Here is a 20,817-nt window from a genome sequence, read left to right as displayed (position 1 = left end):
TTTTTTAAAGGTATAAACTTCCTTTGTATGAAGCAAACTCGGATGTCTCCCGGTGTTCTGATGGAGCAGACCTGCAGCGCCGCATTTATAGCAGAGCGAAAATATTTCATTTTCTATATACCTGGAAACCCGCAGGTACAACAAGCTGTAATGTCGTACACGTGGGATTTAAATTTCCGTCTATAAAAAAAAATATCCCACACTTAAGAATATATCTTAAAGAAGATAAGATATCATGATGTATGAGGGTTTGACTTCATTATGAGGATTCCTGGAGATACACATACATTTGAACACCTAAGAAACATGACGACAAACTCAACTCACGACTGACAATTTTATTTGTAACTACAACGTGTACCTTTTGATACTAAACAGTTAACGTGTTACTGGGATATTAATGCTGCTTTTAGGACATTTACGTCTATTATTGTCAAGAAACGGTGTGTGGCAGGCAGAACACGACTCGTGGGACAGAAGTTTAATCCGTCTTTATTCGCTGTAACAGGTGACGCAACAAAACAGGAAGAAAACTGATCAGATCAGAGGTCACATAGTTGTTAACAATAACGTCCCTGCAGCTACTACAGGTGCTGGATTTCTTTTCTTTATTGTTTTGGTTAGGGGGTCTGTTTTTACTATCGTTATATCAGACTCATTCAGAATGGGAGCTGAGTTATTATCGCTGATGAATCAGAATCAGAACCAGAATACTTTATTGATCCCTGGGGGAAATTATTTTTTGTTACAGTGCTCCATTATAAACCAACATTAACAAGACAACATTAACATTAACATGACAGACAATACGCTAACTAAGAAGTACAATAAAGTGATGTCAACAAATAATAAGATATATATATATATATAACAATAATTATATATATATATATAACAATAATTATATATATATATATATATATATATATATATATATATATATATATATATATATATATATATAAACACCCAGCACGCCCCTGCGGGCGGTTTATCCTTCAAGCTCGGGTCCTGCGCAGTATCTTAGCTGTTCCCAGGACTGCGCTCTTCTGGACAGAGATCTCCGATGTTATTCCCGGGATCTGCTGGAGCCACTCGCCTAGCTTGGGAGTCACCGCACCTAGTGCTCCGATTACCACGGGGACCACTGTTACCTTCACCCTCCACATCCTCTCGAGCTCTTCTCTGAGCCCTTGGTATTTCTCCAGCTTCTCGTGTTCCTTCTTCCTGATATTGCTGTCATTCGGAACCGCTACATCGATCACTACGGCCGTCTTCTTCTGTTTGTCTACCACCACTATGTCCGGTTGGTTAGCCACCACCATTTTGTCCGTCTGTATCTGGAAGTCCCACAGGATCTTAGCTCGGTCATTCTCCACCACCCTTGGGGGCATCTCCCATTTTGACCTCGGGACTTCCAGGTTATACTCGGCACAGATGTTCCTGTACACTATGCCGGCCACTTGGTTATGGCGTTCCATGTATGCCTTGCCTGCTAGCATCTTGCACCCTGCTGTTATGTGCTGGATTGTCTCTGGGGCATCTTTACACAGCCTGCACCTGGGGTCTTGCCTGGTGTGATAGACCCATTTAAGACACAGCTCAAAACACATCTGTTTAAACTGGCTTATTCGCTTTAATGCTGATTTTATCTGTTGTCACGCTCTGTTTTGTAATTTTAACTTATTTTATATATTTTATGACTATTGTTCCTTTTATTAATTGTGTTTTTTGTAAGGTGACCTTGGGTTTCTGAAAGGTGCCCTCAAATAAAATGTATTATTATTATTATTATTATTATTATTACTTCTCCAGTCCGAACGACATTCCAATGTCATTGCTGTATAGCCTGGTAGTGTGGATCAAGTTCAAGTTCAAGTTTAAGTTTCTTTATTTGTCACATGCATAGTTATACAAGTATAACACACAGTGAAATGTAGCCTGACACGCTCCTCGACATGTGCAAAAAAATTGGGGGGGGGGGGGGGGGTGTAGAGGAAGAACATTATATATATATATATATATATATGTAGTATATACATTGGGTGAATGTGCAGCAGTAGCAGCGAGCAGGTGAATTCTGTACATTAATATGAATAGACATCTGACTATTTTACAGAATAGACAATATAAACATATTTAAAATTAAAGGAATTGAAATGTACATTGTGCCTTGGTTTAGTGTCTGGAAGAGTCCTGACTCAGTCAATTATAGATGATGTGAGAGGGCGGGTGTGTGTGTTTAGGGCACGGATGGCTTGGGGATAGAAGCTCCTCTTGAGTCTCTCTGTCCTTGCCCGGAAGATGCTGAACCTTCTACCAGATTGCAGAAGTTGGAACAGTTTGTTGCCGGGATGGGACGGGTCCTTCAGTATCTGCGCTGCTCTAGTCCGGCATCTCCTGGTGTAGGTGTCCTGAAGCGGGGGGAGAGCAATCCTGCAGCAGCGTTCTGCTGTACGGATCACTCTCTGGAGAGCTTTTTGGTCCTTCACACAGCTGTTCCCAAACCACGATGTCATGTTCTGTGTGAGGATGCTCTCCACAGCACCTGTATAGAAAATCCTGAGGATCTTTGGAGAGACCCTGAACTTCCTCAGTTGTCGTAGGTGATACAGGCGCTGCCTAGCCTTTTTGGTCTGGACCTGAATGTGGGCAGCCCATGTCAGGTCTGAGGAGATGTGGACACCAAGATACTTGAAGGACTGCACCCTCTCCACTGGAGCTCCATTGATGATAATGGGCTTGTAGTCTCTGTGCTGACCCCTTCTGAAGTCCACCACCAGCTCCTTGGTCTTGCTGACGTTCAGCTGGAGGTGGTTGTCCTGGAACCAGGATGCCAGATTCTTCACTTCATCCATGTAGGCCGTCTCATCGTTGTTGGAGATGGCACCCAACACCACTGTGTCGTCAGCAAACTTCACAATGGTGTTGGAGCCATGGGTGGCCACACAGTCTGAAGTGTAGAGGGAGTAGAGCAGTGGCGAGAGGACACATCCCTGAGGTGCTCCTGTGTTGATGGTGATGCTGTTGGAGAAGCACCTGCCCACCCTCACCACCTGAGTTCTGCCAGTGAGGAAGTCCAACACCCATGCACACAGACGGCTGTTAAGTCCCAGATCCCTGAGCTTTGTGAACAGTCTGCAGGGCACTATTGTGTTAAACGCTGAACTGTAATCAACAAACAGCATTCGCACATAGTTACCCTGTTTCTTGTCCACATGGCTGAGAGTGGTGTGTAGGACGTGGGTGATGGCATCCTCTGTGGATCTGTTGGATCTGTAGGCAAACTGCAGCGGATCTGTGGTGTCTGGGATGGAGGAGGAGATGATGTTCTTCAGCAGCCTCTCAAACACCTTCATTACTACCGAGGTCAGTGCAACTGGCCGGTAATTGTTCAGGGATGAGGGTTTGCTGTTCTTGGGCACAGGGATGATGGTGGATCTTTTGAAGCATGTGGGGACCACAGACTTCGCCAGGGACTCGTTGAAGATGTAAGTGAACACACATGCTAGCTGGTCAGCACAGCAGCGCAGCAGACGGCCGGTGATGCCGTCTGGCCCCGCCGCTTTCCTTGTGTTCACTCTCCTCAGTGCCGCTCGGATATCATGCTCCGCGATGCTGGTCACCGGTCTCTCGCTGATGACGTCACTGTCCTCGGTAGTCAGGCGGTAGATAGCATTAGCCGCCTGGCTAACCTCAAAACGGGCGTAGAACCGATTCAGCTCATTGGTGAATGCAGAGTCAGCGTTGATCAGCGCAGTGTCCCTGGCTTTGTAGTCCGTAATGGTGCGTAGTCCGTGCCACATACTCCGTGTGTCGCCCTGGTGGAAGTGGGACTCCACACGTTCCCGGTACCGGCGTTTGGCATCTCTCACCGCGCGCCGCACGCCGTATGAGGCCGCTTTGTAGGCGCTCATATCGCCAGTGGCGAGACCCGCGTTGTAGGAGGCGGTCCTGGCGTTTACTGCAGTGCGGATCGATCTGTCCATCCACGGTTTCTGGTTTGGGAATGTGGTGACTCTCGCAGTGGGGATAATCTCCTCCGCTAGCATATTGACGAAGCATACTGCTACTTCCGTAAACTCGTTGATGTCGACTGCGCATGCTCTGAACATGTCCCAGTCGACGTCGTTGAGTGCGTCCTGTAGCGTAGCTTCTGATTGGGCAGTCCACCGTTTTACCTCCCTCGTGGTTACTTCTTCCCTCCGTATGCTTTGTTTATACTGGGGGATGAGGACGATGGCGTTGTGGTCAGACTTCCCAAAAGCCGGGTGTGAGACAGCTTTGTAGCCCTGCTTGTATGGCGTGTAGCAGTGATCCAAAATTCGATCCCCTCTCGTTGGACACGAGACATGCTGGTAAAAGTTTGGCATGACTTGTCTGAGGTTCGCTTTGTTAAAGTCTCCTGCTACAATGAGGGCTGCGCGCGGGTCCTTGTTTTGAAGCAAGCTCAGCACATCATGTAATTCGGACAAAGCCATACCTGTGTCCGCTTGGGGTGGGATGTAGACCACCATGGCGATGACCGAGGTGAACTCACGGGGCAGATAGAAAGGGCGGCACTTAATGCTCAGGAACTCCAGATGTGGCGAGCAGCCGCTGGAGAGAGTATAAATGCTCCTGGCATCACACCACTTTCTGTTTACCATGAAACACACTCCCCCACCTTTGGTTTTGTTTGACTCTGCCGTTCTGTCCGCGCGGAGCACAAAGAATGAATCCGACGGAGTTACGGCCTGGTCCGGCACGGTGGGGGTCAGCCATGTCTCCATGAAGCACAGAATGTTGCAGTCCCTCATGTCACGTTGGAAGGTGACCCTTGCTCTTAGGTCGTCGAGCTTGTTCTCCATGGATTGTACATTGGCCAGTAGGATACTGGGCAGTGGTGCGCGATGCGCCTGCTGTCTCAGTCTGTTCCTAATACCAGCGCGTTTCCCCCAGCGCTTCTTTGTTCTGCGCCTCGGATGAGCGGCCCGTCCTTTGTTGTTCTCTGCGCCGCGTAGAATCTCTGGCGGCCAGGAAGGGTCGGGTTTAAAAGTGTCCAAGATTAGATGTGCAACCTTGGCACCGATGTTTATAAGTGATCCGCTGTCGTAAACTATAAGACTAGAGGATTTTGGGATGAAAACCAGAGCAAAAAATAGGATCAGTGAATCGATGCCTCGTTCACTCTTGGCATACAGCTTGATGTCATCCATGTACAGGAGGTGGCTGACAACTGCTCCGTTCCGTAGTCAGTATCCGTAGCCAGTCTTGTTAATGATCTCACTGAGGGGGTTCAGGCCTATGCAGAACAGCAGTGGGGACAGAGCATCTCTTTGGTAGATCCCGCACTTGATGGTGACTTGTGCTATGGGCTTGGAGTTGGCCTCTAGTGTTGTACGCCACATCCCCATTGAGTTCCTGATGAAGGCTCTTAGGGTCCCATTGATCTTGTACAATTCTAGGCATTCCAGTATCCAGCTGTGGGGCATTGAGTCATAGGCCTTCTTGTAATCAATCCAGGCAGTGCACAGGTTGGTCAGTCTGGTCTTGCAGTCTCGGCTGACTGTTCTGTCTACCAGTAGCTGGTGTTTTGCGCCTCTGGTATTCTTGCCAATTCCTTTCTGTGTCCCGCTCATGTATTGACCCATGTGCCTGTTCATCTTAGCCGATATGATGCCTGACAGGAGCTTCCATGTAGTACTGAGGCAGGTTATTGGTTGGTAGTTGGAGGGGACCGGTCCCTTCTTGGAGTCCTTGGGGATCAGGACCGTCCGACCTTCGGTTAGCCATTCCGGGTGTCTCTCGTTAACTAGCAGCTGGTTCATTTGTGCTGCCAGACGCTCGTGGAGTGCAGTCAGCTTCTTTAGCCAGTAGGCGTGAACCATGTCGGGCCCTGGTGCTATCCAACTCTTCATACTGGAGACCCATATATATATATATACACTGTATACACACACACACACACACACACAACACACACACACACATATATATATATATATATATTGTATATACACACACACACACACACACACATATATATATATATATATATGTGTGTGTGTGTGTGTGTGTGTGTGTGTGTATATATATACTGTATATACACACACACACACACACATATATATATATATATATATATACAGTGGGGAAAAAAAAGTATTTAGTCAGCCACCGATTGTGCAAGTTCCCCCACTTAAAATGATGACAGAGGTCAGTAATTTGCACCAGAGGTACACTTCAACTGTGAGAGACAGAATGTGAAAAAAAAAATCCATGAATTCACATGTAGGATTTGTAAAGAATTTATTCGTAAATTAGGGTGGAAAATAAGTATTTGGTCACCTCAAACAAGGAAAATCTCTGGCTCTCACAGACCTGTAACGTCTTCTGTAAGAAGCTTTTCTGTCCCCCACTCGTTACCTGTATGAATGGCACCTGTTTGAACTCATCATCTGTATAAAAGACACCTGTCCACAGCCTCAAACAGTCAGACTCCAAACTCCGCCATGGCCAAGACCAAAGAGCTTTCGAAGGACACCAGGAAAAGTATTGTAGACCTGCACCAGACTGGGAAGAGTGAATCTACAATAGGCAAGCAGCTTGGTGTGAAAAAATCAACTGTGGGAGCAATCATCAGAAAATGGAAGACATACAAGACCACTGATAATCTCCCTCGATCTGGGGCTCCACGCAAGATCTCATCCCGTGGGGTCAAAATGATCATGAGAACGGTGAGCAAAGATCCCAGAACCACACGGGGGGACCTGGTGAATGACCTGCAGAGAGCTGGGACCAAAGTAACAAAGGTCACCATCAGTAACACACTACAACGGCAGGGAATCAAATCCCGCAGTGCCAGACGTGTTCCGCTGCTGAAGCCAGTGCATGTCCAGGCCTGTCTGAAGTTTGCCAGAGAGCACATGGATGATACAGCAGAGGATTGGGAGAATGTCATGTGGTCAAATGAAACCAAAGTAGAACTTTTTGGTATAAACTCAACTCGTCGTGTTTGGAGGAAGAAGAATACTGAGTTGCATCCCAAGAACACCATACCTACTGTGAAGCATGGGGGTGGAAACATCATGCTATGGGGCTGTTTTTCTGCCAAGGGGACAGGACGACTGATCCGTGTTAAGGACAGAATGAATGGGGCCATGTATCGTGAGATTTTGAGCCAAAACCTCCTTCCATCAGTGAGAACTTTGAAGATGAAACGAGGCTGGGTCTTCCAACATGACAATGATCCAAAACACACCGCCCGGGCAACAAAGGAGTGGCTCCGTAAGAAGCATTTGAAAGTCCTGGAGTGGCCTAGCCAGTCTCCAGACCTCAACCCCATAGAAAATCTGTGGCGGGAGTTGAAAGTCCGTGTTGCTCAGCGACAGCCCCAAAACATCACTGCTCTCGAGAAGATCTGCATGGAGGAATGGGCCAAAATACCAGCTACTGTGTGTGCAAACCTGGTAAAGACCTATAGTAAACCTTTGACCTCTGTTATTGCCAACAAAGGTTATGTTACAAAGTATTGAGTTGTATTTTTGTTATTGACCAAATACTTATTTTCCACCCTAATTTACGAATAAATTCTTTACAAATCCTACCATGTGGATTCATGGATTTTTTTTTCACATTCTGTCTCTCACAGTTGAAGTGTACCTCTGGTGCAAATTACTGACCTCTGTCATCATTTTAGGTGGGGGAACTTGCACAATCGGTGGCTGACTAAATACTTTTTTGCCCCACTGTATATATATGTGTGTGTGTGTGTATATACAGTATACACACACACATATATATATATATATATATATATATATGTGTGTGTATATACAGTATATATATATATACTGTATACACACACACACACACACACACACACACACATATACATATATATATATATATATATATATATATATATATATATTATATATATAATATATAGCTAAGATACTGCGCAGACCCTCAAGCTCCCAGGCCTCTGGTAGAGGACCCGAGCTTGAAGGATAAACCGCCCGCAGGGGCGTGCTGGGTGTTTATATATATATACATATATATATATATATATATATATATATAGACCCCCTATGCTAAGCAAGCCATATATATATACATATATATATATATATATATATATATAGACCCCCTATGCTAAGCAAAGCCTACCGCAGACATGAGCGAGACCAGATAAATATGAAAGGCATGCCGGCTCGGACGGCGCCCGGAGCAACAAGGTAGGGGTTACATGAATAGGATGAGAGACCTATGGATTCTTCGATATCCAACATCCACAATGACGGCGAAACAACTAGTATCTCAGTGTTCCAACATTTTTCGTCTGCAGTCTGGAGGTATTATAAAGTTGATGATAACAACATTGCCATAGCAAACTGTGAGATATGTAAACTTGGAAAAGCGACCCACTTCAGTACTAGAAAGAACATGCTAACCAGTTTCCCTCTATGGCTGCAACCCAATATCTCAGTGCCCCCTGTAGCTCTGTGGACAGTGAGAGACTTTAGTGTCGTTGCAAACGTCATTGATGAGAACAGAAACAGGCTCAAACCTGACAAGGTAGAGATGTTAGTTTTCATTAAGAAAAAACACACATTTCCTTCTGTGAAACTTACTGCTATGATGACAGTAAGAGTTAGGAGTGCAGTTTCTAAAACCACATTACTAGCTTTGCAAACACTGTGGCACTTTTATTTTTTTATTTGTTTACATGCCTGCCGGATATTTAAGTTGAGGTGCTATTTGTTGTTATATTAGTCTTTTTTTATATTTACTGTTGCACTAAAGTCCATAAGTGAAGAATTTATGTTATTTATTACTTGATTGTTCAAGCTACCTCACAAAAGTGCTTTGTTTGTTAACAGGGTTGTTGAACGTTAAAATAAAGTGAGTTAAATAAAAAAAATGAGGAACATCCAGGATCTGTTTCTTCGTTCTGCTTTATTCTTTTTTTTATGTATTATTGAAGTATCGGATCGGGACTCGGTATCGGTAGGTACTCAAAATCAAATGACTCAGACTCGAGGGCAAAAAAACATGATCAGCACATCCCTAATTGACACCTTGCTCGGACACTGAGTGGCAAATAGCAAAGATTGCAGATGAGTGCATTTAATGTTTTTGTCTTGTGTAGCCATTCTAAAGCTAAACAAAGGACAGGCTTTGTGTATAACCTGTGGTATGTAGCATACACATGTAATATAATAGAATTTTACACATCAGCTTAAACAAAACCTTCTTGGATGGTCTCGTCGATTAAGCATAAATCCATTTCATTTGTTAGATAATTGCACTAAAATGCTGTAAAGAGCAAAAAACGCACAAACATTGTCAAGTGAACCAGTTCGCAGACTTCAGAAGGCACTCACAGCAGTTGTTGCTGTCACGATTGAACTTGAGCTAATGCAGTAAAATGAGACACTCCAAGACCTGATGGTAGAGAGATGAACCAGAGCATGACCTTCAATGCAGACTGCAGAGTTCACAAGTTGCTTAGCGGTCACATTAGGGTCAACTTTTGAGATAAGGGCGGTGAGGTACGTTGTCCTCCCATCATGGTGAATTGTATGTGTGGATTACATAGATTTATGTTTTATAAGACATTAAACCTGCAGTGTTCTGGTCAGAAACAGCACTGGACCATTTTTGTGTTTGGGCGTTTCGTCCAAGTGAAGCAATGAAAACTCACAACTGCATTTCTTAGCATGACAGGACAGGATGATCACACTGACGTGTTTAAGACGGGAAATTCACACACTTTAACTTTAAAAGAAATTGTGATGCATTAGTACAAACAAATAATTATTATAATTATAACAAATTAAATCAATTTCAGTGAAAGGTTTATGTGATATAAGCAGACAGGCGATGCAAGATGAATTATTCAGATTTATTTATTAATTAACTGATAAATTTAGATTGTCCAATTACTGTTGCTGCTAATTCCCTGATTAATACATTTCTTTAGATTTGTCCAATTTTTTGGTTAAATTGATTCATGAATAATTAATTGATCACTGATCAATTAATTATTGATCAGTGTAGCAATACAGGTTGCTACTATGCACCTGTATTTATAACTCGGGTTCATAGTAGCAACTCTTTTTAACCCAGCACAAGCTCTCTAAGAAGACGAGGAAAAACTCCTCAAAAACTTGAGAAGAAACCTCGGGAAAGGCAATTCAAAGAGAGATCCCCTTTCCACGGATTGCTGGGGGTGGGTGGGGTATTTTCCATTTATGGACAGAAACCATGTATGGAAAAGACAATACATGGAAGTTCCACTTCGATCTCGTGGTTTTTGTGGGGTGCCTCTACAGGGGCAGGACTGTAAAAATGAGATAATTGTTAAAAACGTACACAGATATGTGACATGGCTTCAGAATTTGACCAAATACTTCTCTGTTAGAGCTTATGCTCTGTAACCCTGTTGTGCTTGGAGTCGATAATTCATTTGAACCAGGGATGATTTCGAAGTTCCTCTAGGGTGAGGCGGTCTTCATTATTGGCTGCCAGGCAACCTAACAGAAAACTCTCGCAGTCTGTTTGGAAATATAATAGAGGGTGGGGTTCACGTTTGTCATACAAAAATCGATATGTGCATTACCGATACAGATAACACATTAAACAGAATTTTCTGTTTTGTAACGCAAATCATGACAGGTTAAAGAATTAACATCTGGCTTACTTTCTGAAATATCAGTACGCTTCGAATACATGTTCTTGGAAGAGGTGATGTTGTGTAACAGCCTATCCATCACTCTGCCCAGCTGCAAAACTGTGATGCAATCAGCTTTGGTGGCGTTAAACAGCAAGTTTAGAGCCGGTGATTTTCTCCCTAAAATCCAAAGAGAAATTATTAATGGTAAGAAATGAATGTGGACACAAGGCGTGTGGGCAGGCAAGAACATGTAAACAATGAGGCTGATGACCTACCATTTCTTCGAGTGACTGCTTCTGGTGTAAAAAAGACTCCACAGCCAAAATCAATGTATTTGACACGCCGATGTGCTAAACGTTCAGCTGAGTTTTCAATTATAATATTGTCTGTCTTAATGTCTTGATGGAAAACACCCTTGGAGTGCATTTCAGTGGCTGCATCTACCAACTGTCTCATTATGGCCTGACAGACAAACGAAAGATACGTTAAAACCATAAGATCTAAATTATTCATAAAAGACAAATATTTTATTCTTGCTACTCACTGACCTTAATGTCGCTCTCACAAATCCTTTCTCTTCTGTTTGACAGGTAAACGTCCAAGTCTATGTTGTTTTTGCCCCCTTCAAAGACCATAATAAGTTCTTTTTCTAAGTCATACCAGTCGAGTAAAACTGGGGTCACATTGCTGCTTGTAGCCTCTGGTCCTGCCCCCACTTTTATCAGCAATGCCACCTCCAGAGGAATCTTGGTCATTCTACCATTAAGAAGCTTTAGAAACAGAACATCAGGGTCAGTTGTCAAACATTAGGCTGTTTGAGGTACATGCTGCCCGAAAAACAACCGAAAAAGACAAACATCTCATACCATTGGCTGGCGGTAGAGCGACTTCTGAGGAACATGTTTTATTACCACCTGCATTAAAGAGAAAATGTGTTTGAGAAAAAGCACGTAGAGAACAGGATGAACTACAAGAAAACATGCGTAAAGTGCACACATAAGAAGCCATACTGGGAAGTTGTCTTCTCTACGTTTTCCAAAGAACACTTCCCCATACTGTCCTTCACCCAGCATATCCTGCTCGTCATATTTTTCTTCAAAGTCCTCTACAGAGAGACAAAACAAACACGGGGTTGGGATTAGTTGCATGTAGGAAAGCTGACATCGTCTCATTTTACACATTCGTACAGGCTCTGTTGGAAACTTTCTAGTGATTACCAGATGGATGCCAGCTAAATTCTGAGAGCTTGGGAAAGAGGCTCTCGTTTAAGGTGTGATTTGAACTTTTTCTTACCTGTAGTGTGACCGTTGTATGTGCTAGGTAAAGGATCATCTGTCTCATAGATGGAGTTGTTAGACTCCTCCTGTGAGCTTGATGTCCTCCTCTTTTTACTGCGTGGTTCCTTTGTTCCATCGCTGCTCTTTTGTTTGCTGCTCTTCTTTCTGGAAGCAGCTGCATAAACAAAAATCAATTAGACCTCTGAACTCCACACAGGCCTACAGATGATCAGAAACTATAAAACAAAAAATAATCTCTGTGAATGTCTCACTTACACTTCTCAAAGAAAACATGGCTGGGGCCTGGGGTTGGACTTTCGCTGTCCTTTCGTGTTTTGGAAGCTTTTTCCAATCTCTCTGTGGAACCATCTTTTCTTTTGGAGCTCTTGATTCGCCCATCTGACGTCCTGTCCTCTATCCTGAAGGACCAGGGCTCAGTGTGGCGTTCTGCAGTTTGTAAAAAAATCTGTTTGTTACTGCTGAATCAAAGCACCTGAAGTAAAAGCCTGTAATTTAAGATGAATTGACAGGTAAAGGAGACTTCACTCACCTAGATATTTACTTACACCCACAGCACGTGGCGTAGCAAAGGTCGGCCAAGATTTTGACGACATATCGGAAACTGGTTCAGAATTGTTCTCCCTGGACTAAACTCACTTTTAACTGTTTGATTTTGTATGTAGTTGGAACTTTGAAAGGTCCCTTTTTAAAACTGTTTTGATGACATCACGGAACTTAACATTCTAATATATGCAAACTGTCTCTGCGTGGCTACACAACATCAAATTAAATCACAACAAAGGAGAAACAAGCAGGAGCAGTCTTACAGTATAGGTCACATGTTTGTCAGCATACAGAAGTGAAGTGAGCTGTTCTGTTCATTTAGAAAAATTAACGCCTGCTTTATTAAAAGAAAACCAATAAATATAAAAATAAAAGAATGCAGGAATAGAGACAAAGCCCAGATGTCCAAGTTTTGCAATGGGACATGAAAGCAGCTCAGGGAAGTTGACAGTGAGAAATTTGTCTCAAAAGCCCACCATGCTATCTGTGTGTATGAGGTGAAGCACATACATGTAAGGTTCTGTAAACCAGCAAGAGAGATGTTACGTGAAGTTTTAGACATTTCTACGCACAGAAAGGTTTTTGAACGAGAAGATTATCCAATTCGTGGAGCTGAGCTTAATAAATAGTGATTATTTATGCACAATTTGTTTAGGTTTGGATATACGCATTTGTAAAATTGTTATACATGTGGTTAAATTGCTTCGTATTTGTGTGTGGACTGAAGCACGTGTTTTTGAGTCCTCAAAGATTACACACAAATCACTGCATACATTTTTAAATTTGGTCATTCAATGTCCCACTTGTCATTCTGGATAGCCCTGACCAACACCCAACGCACAATAATGTCCTGAAAGCATATTTTTGGTGATTAGTATCCCATAGCTACTAACTGTTATCCTTAAGCTAGTAATTAGCATTAACTAACATCCCAATGCTAGTAACAATCATCCTTTTTGTGCCAATCACCAATGTTATGACCCAGTGATGTGTTTGTTGGTGTCGTGCCTCCCCCCGGAGGATGGCTGGCGGTATTTTCCCTTTTTTCTCTCCTAGGAGGTGGACACCTGGGCGTGGCTGCTAGGTATCTGGGTGGAGTCTCTACCTATCTTCGGACTGGATAATTGATGGACCACCTCCAGTACTTAACGTCTGGATGACAGTCACCTGGCAGTGCTTTTTGGAACCCCGTTGACTCGGTCACGGAGTTGTGTGTTGTGTCATTGTAGTGCAGGCTGGAGTATTCACGTGTACCTCTAGCCTTGCCATGTAAATAATTGTAAATAGGTTAACAAGTGGCGGTCACTTTTTGTTCCTTTGCTGTATAACTTTCACTGTCGCAGCCTAGTAGGCGTGAGAAGCCGTTTTCTTTTGTTGAACCAGTTTTCTCCTGTTTTTCCGTTAGATAGTTAGGTAAGTGACTTGTCTTTTGTTTTGGCTTCTTTTTATTTTGGTGTAGGGAAGAGTAGGGATTGTTTTATAGGGAGTTTTGTTTATTGTTTTGGCATTGCTCACTGCCGATGAAAATAAATGGCTGCTTAAATACTTGAAAAAGGTGTCGTTGTTGGGGTTTGTGCGTGGGTGGGAAGTGAGTGGGGCAAACTATTTGTTACGTTTATTTACTTGCCGGGACCAGAACGTAACACCAATAATTAGCATTTCTAGGGTAAACCTTTTCCCAAACTATTAAAACTACCCATATGGCAAAGAAATAGAAAAAACTTATAAAAGACTTGCATCAGCTTTAGCTTGGTAGTGAATCATATGAGGCTTAATATGATTTACTCATGAAAGTGGCCACTTTCTCATTACTTTCATATATTGTTTTAGTAAGTATCCAAAACATACAAGTTTCATTTATATAAATGTTCAAGGGATCTTACATCTGTTTTCACTCTTGTATGCTTTTCATACAAGTTTCACACAAGACAGATACAAACCTTAGAAGATTTATATATATATAAATATAGAAAGTTCCTTGTCTCATCCTGGACTGTGGTGCTGACACTCACCAGTCCCCGGCCCCCTTCCTTCCGCTTAGCGTACAGCCTCAGGGTGCTGGACTTGGGGTGAAACCCTCCATGCATGGTAAGGAGCTTTCTTGTCTTTATGTCAGTGGCTTCTATCTCCTCCTTTGGCCAGCCTATTACCCCAGCAGGGTACCTGATCACGGGCAGGGCGTACGTGTTGATGGCCCGGATCTTGTTCTTACCATTCAGCTGACTCCTCAGGACTTGCCTGACCCTCTGCAGGTACTTGGTGGTTGCAGCCTTTCTAGCGGCCTCTTCATGGTTCCCATTTGCCTGCGGGATCCCCAGGTACTTGTAACTGTCCTCTATGTCTGCAATGTTGCCTTATGATAATTCAATCCCCTCAGTTCTGACTACCTTCCCTCTCTTTGTTACCATCCGACTACACTTCTCCAGTCCGAACGACATTCCAATGTCATTGCTGTATAGCCTGGTAGTGTGGATCAGTGAATCGATGTCTCGTTCACTCTTGGCATACAGCTTGATGTCATCCATGTACAGGAGGTGGCTGACAACTGCTCCGTTCCGTAGTCGGTATCCGTAGCCAGTCTTGTTAATGATCTCACTGAGGGGGTTCAGGCCTATGCAGAACAGCAGTGGGGACAGAGCATCTCCTTGGTAGATCCCGCACTTGATGGTGACTTGTGCTATGGGCTTGGAGTTGGCCTCTAGTGTTGTACGCCACATCCCCATTGAGTTCCTGATGAAGGCTCTTAGGGTCCCATTGATCTTGTACAATTCTAGGCATTCCAGTATCCAGCTGTGGGGCATTGAGTCATAGGCCTTCTTGTAATCAATCCAGGCAGTGCACAGGTTGGTCAGTCTGGTCTTGCAGTCTCGGCTGACTGTTCTGTCTACCAGTAGCTGGTGTTTTGCGCCTCTGGTATTCTTGCCAATTCCTTTCTGTGTCCCACTCATGTATTGACCCATGTGCCTGTTCATCTTAGCCGATATGATGCCTGACAGGAGCTTCCATGTAGTACTGAGGCAGGTTATTGGTCGGTAGTCGGAGGGGACTGGTCCCTTCTTGGGGTCCTTGGGGATCAGGACCGTCCGACCTTCGGTTAGCCATTCCGGGTGTCTCTCGTTAACTAGCAGCTGGTTCATTTGTGCTGCCAGACGCTCGTGGAGTGCAGTCAGCTTCTTTAGCCAGTAGGCGTGAACCATGTCGGGCCCTGGTGCTGTCCAACTCTTCATACTGGAGACCCATATATATATATATATATATATATATATATATATATATATATTAGGGGTGCAACGATACACAAAATTCACGGTTCGGTTCGATACTTTGGTGTCACGGTTCGATATTTTTTCGATACAAAAAAAATGTTCATGCCTTTTTAATTTGTCATTTATTAAAATTATAAATATATATTTTAACTCAAAAGTACAGTTTTTAAATTTAACCCTAACCCTTGTGCGTGTTTTTATTTTGACAGCGAATGCGCACCTGCGGACCACTTATGTGCAGCCCTGGTTATTTAGCTCGTCATATTGCAGCCACAGAAATTCTTTTGTCCATGAAACCATAAAGCTGCACTTTCTTTTTGCCTTATAGTCTGATTTGTCATAACTTCTCCGTTTTGTGGTAAGCTTTTCTTTGGCTGTCACTTCTTCACCCTGACCTGTCTTATTTGGCTCAGCAGAACTAAAATATATATCTGTCTGTGAAGGTTCTCAGTCATCCAGGTCATCGTAGTCAAATATATATCCTGCTGCTTTTACACACGCACTCACATAAGCTCAGCGATTCTCTGCGCGATCAACCTCTCACATGTTTAAGCTTGCTGCGTGAGATTTCACTTGTCATGTTTGCATAGTAAGCTAACAATTAATAAGACGATGTCAGAGGAATTGGTGCACAAATTATCATCACTCACAGATCAGTGCTGTCGCTCTCTATACACAGTTCGCGCGATTGCAAAGTGAAAGCAAAAAAACAAGCGCAAATTCAAACGCGATTGCAATATGTCACATATTGACAGTGGCTCACCGATGCCAATGACATAATTACCCAGCTACATTTCTGAAAGAATGCAAAAGCATTGACATATATTTTTCCTTCCTACAATAGCCCGACGGGCAGGGCAGAGATAGATTTTGGTAAACCGACTGAAAAAAATTGCTAGCCCCGGGACGTCGGGCTAGCGATATTGCGAGCCCTGTATCTGATTGAGGAATCACTCATCTTTGGAAAAGAGAGTTTATTACAGAGAAATGTCTCTTTCCAAAATAAAAGCTATACTATCCGCTTCTTCTGGGCTATATTCTCAGCAGCATATTAAACATATAAGGAGAATCCTGTGCTAACAGCTGTCTAAATGACTCGGCTAAAGTTAGTAGCATGCTTGCTTGTTTTTTTTCTGCTTCCACTTGTCTTTGCACTAGGATGATGTCGGCGTAAATGTGCAGTCATATTCGTTGTGTTCCCACTAGTGCTTTCAGGTTAATCTCGTTGAAATGACCTTAACGCCACAACACGGCAAATCTCCGTTAACGAGCTACCGCCGATCGCCCCGTGCATGGGGCTAGACGGCCAACACCTTAACGAGCTAACTGCGCTAACACACTAGTTCCCACCCATGTAATTGAGCATTGCATGGCACATCCAACATACTGTTTTACTTTAGTCCATGACTCGCTTACCTTCAGGGTCATACGTCACATGAAAACCAAAATAATTCCAAACGCCAGATCTGAATGAGGGTGGGGGAGGTCCATGTTACAAGGAGAGCTTAACTTCTGTCTCGCTAGCTTGCCCTGTGCTCTTCCTTCTGACTATGCTGTCTGTGTTGAGCGCTCAGTGAATCTGCGTTCGACTACTCCGCCTAGGCTCGACAGCCTAGGCGGAGTAGTCGAACGCAGATTCACTGAGCGCTCAACACAGACAGCATCGTCAGAAGGAAAGTTGATAAAATAAATTACAAATTTTGTATTGTTTGATACATATGCGTACTGAACCGAAAGCACTGTATCGAACGGTTCAATATCGATACGAATATCGTTGCACCCACTCTAAGAAATGATACATTGATGTTGCTAGCATTATGTAAACGTTTTATGTTAAAATTAATGTCACCAATTGATTTTTAACTCTAAACACAAGGATATTGTTTTGATTTTAATTAATAACATAATATTTCAATACAACAAAATGCAGTACATTAAATCCAACGTAAAAAGTTCATTTAAAATGAACAGCACTTTAATTTGAAGAGGATTGTCCTAACAGGCTCTCTGTACTTCTCAGTTTGCACATGTGCAGTGTGGAAGTTTGAACAACCGCCATTTTCAACCGAAACTTGCATCATGCTCAGAAGCCTGGATAAAATCCATTGCCATTTGAGGATTATTTGGTAAGTACAACCATTTAAGAATGACAAATTTGGTTAATGTGTACTAAACGATAAACATCCGACATTTTCGGGAGTACTTCTGTATGTTTTATTTTAAAACAAATGATGTCTGGTAATTTTTTTTTAGCATTCTAGCTTGTATACCTCTCACAGGTTTTAGTAGTCAGGCATTTAACAAATATTATTGGGCCCACTTCGGTGTAATTTCCCAAAATGTTTTACGATTCATGTTAAGCTGCAACTTGCCTACTAAGAACTGCAGCTTTAAAATTACTCCCAGCATCTACCGCGCATGCTCCCTGGTGTCAGTAATGAGCACCAGGAGCGCCAGCGATCCTATCCGTTTGAAGAATGAAATATATGTATAGTGTATTTTAGAAACATGCATCAAATAAGTTGCTACATTGTTTGAAGGAATTCTACCCCGTGTTGATATCTGGTTTAGTGTTAATATCAGTGATTAAAGTGTAAGACATGCATTTATCTTGTGTCATTAAAATGCAGCATTATGTGTAATACAGCTATATGTAATGCATTTAACTCCTTGTATCAGTTCCATTGATTATCAAAGTGACAATTTGTGTGTTCCCCCCTTCATTTTATGTTGGTCAGCTAGTTCTGTCTGTCAGTAGATGCAACAAAAGTGGCTCAGATGTGATTGTGGTTACTGTTATCTTTTATTGTAACTCTTGTTATCGTAATAAATACCATAACATATTGTGATAGGATTTTGAATCCATATTGCCGAGTTCTAATCTTCTATTTCTTTTTAACATTTTTAGGGGTACAATTAATAATTATATTGTTGAACAGTCTAGAATTGATTAAAGCAAAAGTGAAAGCTTTCATGTATTGTCAAAATTGAAAAGCTTCTAGTTTTGTGTTCATATATTTGTTGATCTGACTCAGAAGAGTCAGTGCCTAACCAATCATTAACTTCACTGAATGTCACTAATGTGAGTTGTCAAACATTGTTTAATTACTCATCGCTAATCACTCATCTGTTAATATTTTTGACTTTGGTTTGGGAAGAGGTGGAAAAGAACCAAAATCTTGTCTCACATTGAGTTCTTATCTCCACCAGAATATCAGCATTGATGTTCGACGGGAATGCGTCCTAAAAACTATCTGTGTCTACTTAAATAAAAAGCCAGATGACCTGTTCAAGGAATTCTTGGTAAGTTAGAAAAGGGGAAAGATCAGTTTGTTTGTTTTTTTAATTTGGGATAGTAAATTGAATGTGGGCTCATTTGTTCATATGTATCTATATGCAATTAGCTTCCCCCCCCCCCTTGTTTTCATTTTAAGGATGTGGATCTTTGTGCAAGAAGAGAAACGGAGCAGCTGACTTTAGGAGTCTGTGTTGTCAGACATGAAGGAGCAGACTCTGCAGATACACCTGAGGACACTGGTGTCATCATAGAAGGATACACTGTGCTGAAAGCTCTTAGTGATGTGGCAAAGGGGTGTGCCCTCCTGCTTGGACTAATCTACAGTCTAAATCTGAGGTACCCAAAGCACCTGAAATACACATTTGAATTTCTTCAGAAGGTGCTGATGGAGTTGGATGGGAACAACCTATCCATGAAGTTGCAAGTTCTGAAAAACAAACTGCTTGAGTGAAACAGCCTGCACTGAACTATAGAGGACACTGAACTGGTTACAAGATTCTCAAACCCATCTCCTTGCACTTTATAAACTGTTCAGTTTGAATTCCGCAAGAACTTCTGCAAGGCCTCATACTTTTTGGCATGCTTTGTTCATGTTGAACTTTTACCACCATCCAGCTACATTGAACAAGACTGCTCCTAAGTTTGGACTTCATTTTAAGTTTTGAAAAAAAAGGGTTTTTTAAATATGGACAAAAATGCCACTAAAGTCATTTCTACTTGTTGTTTATAGGACTGTATTGTGAGTTTTCCATTGTACCCGAAGCAAGTTTAAATTAAGTCATGTTAATGTTAAAAATGTTGGAATCACAACACTTTCCAGTTTTAATAACTTGATTTTAACATTCTGTATTATGTCTTCCTGAACTTAATATGCACTTGCATATATGTGAAGATATTTTTGTTTAGGAAAAAGGCATTGATCTAGAATTTTGAACAGCTCAAAGTTTGCTTCAGCACATTTTACACCAAGTGTTATTAAAGTTGGGTTAACTGAATAAAATTGTTTGATTTATTCAATTTACTTTAAATAGAGTAAGTAATTTAATCCTATAGTTTCAGTAGAGCTCGTTTAGGGTTAGTCAATTTATCAGATGTACTTAAAATTTGTTGTTCAAATTAAATGTGTCATACATTTTAGATTTCACTAACCCAGTTGTGTGGAACCGGTTGACATAACTGGGTGGAGTAAATGCAACATCTTATTTTATAGAGTAAGTAGGGCTTGTTTTGGTTGAGTAGATTTTATTTAGTGTTGTCAATTTAAGTCAACATGTTAGTTAGATCAACATTATGATATTTAGCTAATACAACACCATTCTTGCGATTTGCATTTAATTAGCCAAAGCTTGACAGATGTACTTAAAATTTGTTGTTCAAATTAAGTGTATCATACATTTTATATTTCACTAACCCAGTTATGTGGAACCGGTTGACATAACTGGGTGGAGTAAATGCAACATTTTATTTCTTAGAGTGTAATATATATATATATATATATATATATATATATATATATATATATATATATAATTATGTGTGTGTGCGTGTGTGTGTGTGTGTCTTTTGATTTCTGGGTTATTTCTTTTATTTAAGAGTACACATTAAAATGAGCAAAATCAACATGCAAACAGTATCTATACCTTAACTAACACTAAACAGAAGAGGTAGAGAAACAAAACAAAACAAAAAACAAGGTGGAAGCTGTAGTGTACGAGTATCACCTATAGGCGGCGTAGAGTTTCTATTTGG

At 42.0% G+C, this 20,817-nt stretch overlaps 1 protein-coding gene across 1 annotated transcript; it reads right to left on the bottom strand.

Annotated features, from left to right (window-relative positions):
- Window positions 1–9,929: 9,929 nt before the first annotated feature.
- LOC120742400 (serine/threonine-protein kinase pim-2-like) lies at window positions 9,930–12,556 on the bottom strand. Its single transcript, XM_040045696.1, has 9 exons — window positions 12,491–12,556; window positions 12,217–12,387; window positions 11,957–12,115; window positions 11,674–11,768; window positions 11,530–11,577; window positions 11,212–11,433; window positions 10,939–11,125; window positions 10,691–10,840; window positions 9,930–10,544 (listed from the first exon to the last, which is right to left on the bottom strand). Exons 1-9 carry the CDS (start codon window positions 12,552–12,554, stop codon window positions 10,453–10,455), a joined length of 1,188 nt encoding a protein of 395 aa, XP_039901630.1. The 5' UTR covers window positions 12,555–12,556; the 3' UTR covers window positions 9,930–10,452.
- Between the last annotated feature and the right edge of the window lie 8,261 nt (window positions 12,557–20,817).

The sequence above is a fragment of the Simochromis diagramma genome, unplaced genomic scaffold, assembly GCF_900408965.1.
Source record: "Simochromis diagramma unplaced genomic scaffold, fSimDia1.1 OVJJ01000416.1, whole genome shotgun sequence".
Lineage (NCBI taxonomy): Eukaryota > Metazoa > Chordata > Actinopteri > Cichliformes > Cichlidae > Simochromis > Simochromis diagramma.
Note: the sequence above shows the minus strand (reverse complement) of the source record. Positions and strands in the feature narration are given on the sequence as shown.